Source organism: Octopus bimaculoides, chromosome 13, assembly GCF_001194135.2.
Source record: "Octopus bimaculoides isolate UCB-OBI-ISO-001 chromosome 13, ASM119413v2, whole genome shotgun sequence".
Taxonomy (NCBI): domain Eukaryota; kingdom Metazoa; phylum Mollusca; class Cephalopoda; order Octopoda; family Octopodidae; genus Octopus; species Octopus bimaculoides.
The window spans coordinates 46,615,708-46,617,684 of record NC_068993.1 but is presented as its reverse complement, the minus strand read 5'-3'; the positions used below and the strand labels follow the sequence as shown (position 1 = coordinate 46,617,684).

Below are 1,977 nucleotides of genomic sequence, written 5' to 3'. Positions count from 1 at the left end.
AACGTGCAAGTGGCTGAGCACTCCACAGACACGTATACCCTTAACGTAGTTCTCGAGGATATTCAGCGTGACACAGCGTGACAAGGCTGACCCTTTGAATTACAGGCACAACAGAAACAGGAAGTAAGAGTGAGAGAAAGTTGTGGTGAAAGAGTACAGCAGGGTTTGCTACCATCCCCTGCCGGAGCCTCGTGGAGCTTTAGGTGTTTTCGCTCAATAAACACTCACAACGCTCGGTCTGGGAATCGAAACCGCGATCCTATGACCGCGAGTCCGCTGCCCTAACCACTGGGCCATTGCGCCTCCACCATGTTTATCATTAAGAAGAAAACAAATGTCAGACATTTTAGTATTCTACCTATCCTCATATCAATCTTATTTTATTGTGTGACTTACTCTGCCTGACTTATGGCTGAATTATAAAGCAGTGAACAATAAATTGAATAATTTGTATTTAATAAAATGTTAAATTACTTGCATATCACACTCATCTGATGTTTTAACGCGATTCTATTCGTTTCTAGTGAGACTGAGATATTTAATTTCGCTGTACAATTCATAAATTCACCGACAGCTGTTTGCAAACAACCATTGCTCAATGTTATCCACAGAAAAATAGTAACTGAAATATAGAATGGATAAGAAGTTATTTAAATAATTAGTTATAAATATTTATGCGTTTAATTATGTAATGTGTCTTTTTTGAATGAGCTCATGCGTGTGTATGCTTGGCCAACGATTTTCTTTATTGAGTTTTCAAAGTCTTGGCATTTACACAACATTGCAATATTATACACTATATGTGTGGTAATATTTGCAATAACGTGGGTTTAAGTTGGATTCCATTGCGCAGCACCACATTGAATAAATGTCTTCTACTAGACCACCAGGTTGATCAATATACTGTAAGAAAAAATGTTGAATTGAAAGGCAGAAACAATCTGTAATCAGGAATTGTGCACACGAACATGTACCCACCTCCATATATTTAATTACTAGACCAAACAGTTTAAAAAATAGGATATATTATCTGGGGTTCTGTAGATTACAGTTTTCTCGTGCAACTTTACTGTGGAAATGGATATTAAGTTTCCCAATGATTGTGCCAATTATATCAATTGTACTGTAATTGGAATTCGGCTTACAGGGTGGTAAGGAGGAGTACCGGCTACATTCTCAGACTATCAACCAGTCAATAGAATCAGGATGCCTGAGGAAATGGCTTGGTTATGTAAGTGAGATTATGTAATACATTTAAGGACAAATAAATTGACATACAATACAAAAACATATATACATATTAAGTGATTAAAATTAGGTGATTAAAATCAAAATGAGCAACAAGCATATCGAGAGGTAATTCAACTTTCATCACTTCATGCAACTCCATTTAATTGAACAATACAATCATTACATCAACTTAAAATACAGAACAAAGACATAGGAGTTAATTAAATTAGAACAGATGGACACATTAGTATATTTATACCTAAAATATCCAAGAAATTAAGGAGATAGAAAAAAAAAACATGCTGTCTCACTCTAGCATAAAAGTTACTAAGCTTTTCAAGAAGGTATATATTGTTACATACTCTGCTTGTCATTGATATTTTTTGTTTTTATGGGACCAGTTTTCATTTATAGACTAGTTTATCAAATCCCTTGTATATCCAAGGCTGAGAGAACAGAGGGCAGTATCTGTTAGGGGTAGGAAGGGAGCAGGCAGACATCATAGTTGTTATAGTCATAAAAATCTAATAAATCTTGATTTTTACCTGTTCTAATTTAATTAACTTCTATGTCTTTGTGCAGCTGAAGATTGCTCTGCATTTCAAACTGATGTAAGGATTGCTTTGTTCAATCAAATAGAGTTGCATGAAACGATCATATTGCATTACAAACATATATATATTAACATGCATAAATACAAACGCATATATATATATATATATATATATATATATATATATATATATA

The 1,977-nt window shown here is 34.1% G+C and overlaps 1 protein-coding gene across 1 annotated transcript in view; it reads right to left on the bottom strand.

The window, feature by feature from the left end:
- LOC106869700 (uncharacterized) overlaps positions 1-1,977 on the bottom strand; it is a 29,881-nt gene that overhangs the window by 17,211 nt on the left and 10,693 nt on the right. The window contains exon 2 of the mRNA XM_014915541.2: positions 475-622. Coding sequence (XP_014771027.1) covers positions 475-622 — 148 coding nt within the window. The remainder of the gene's footprint in view (positions 1-474; positions 623-1,977) is intronic.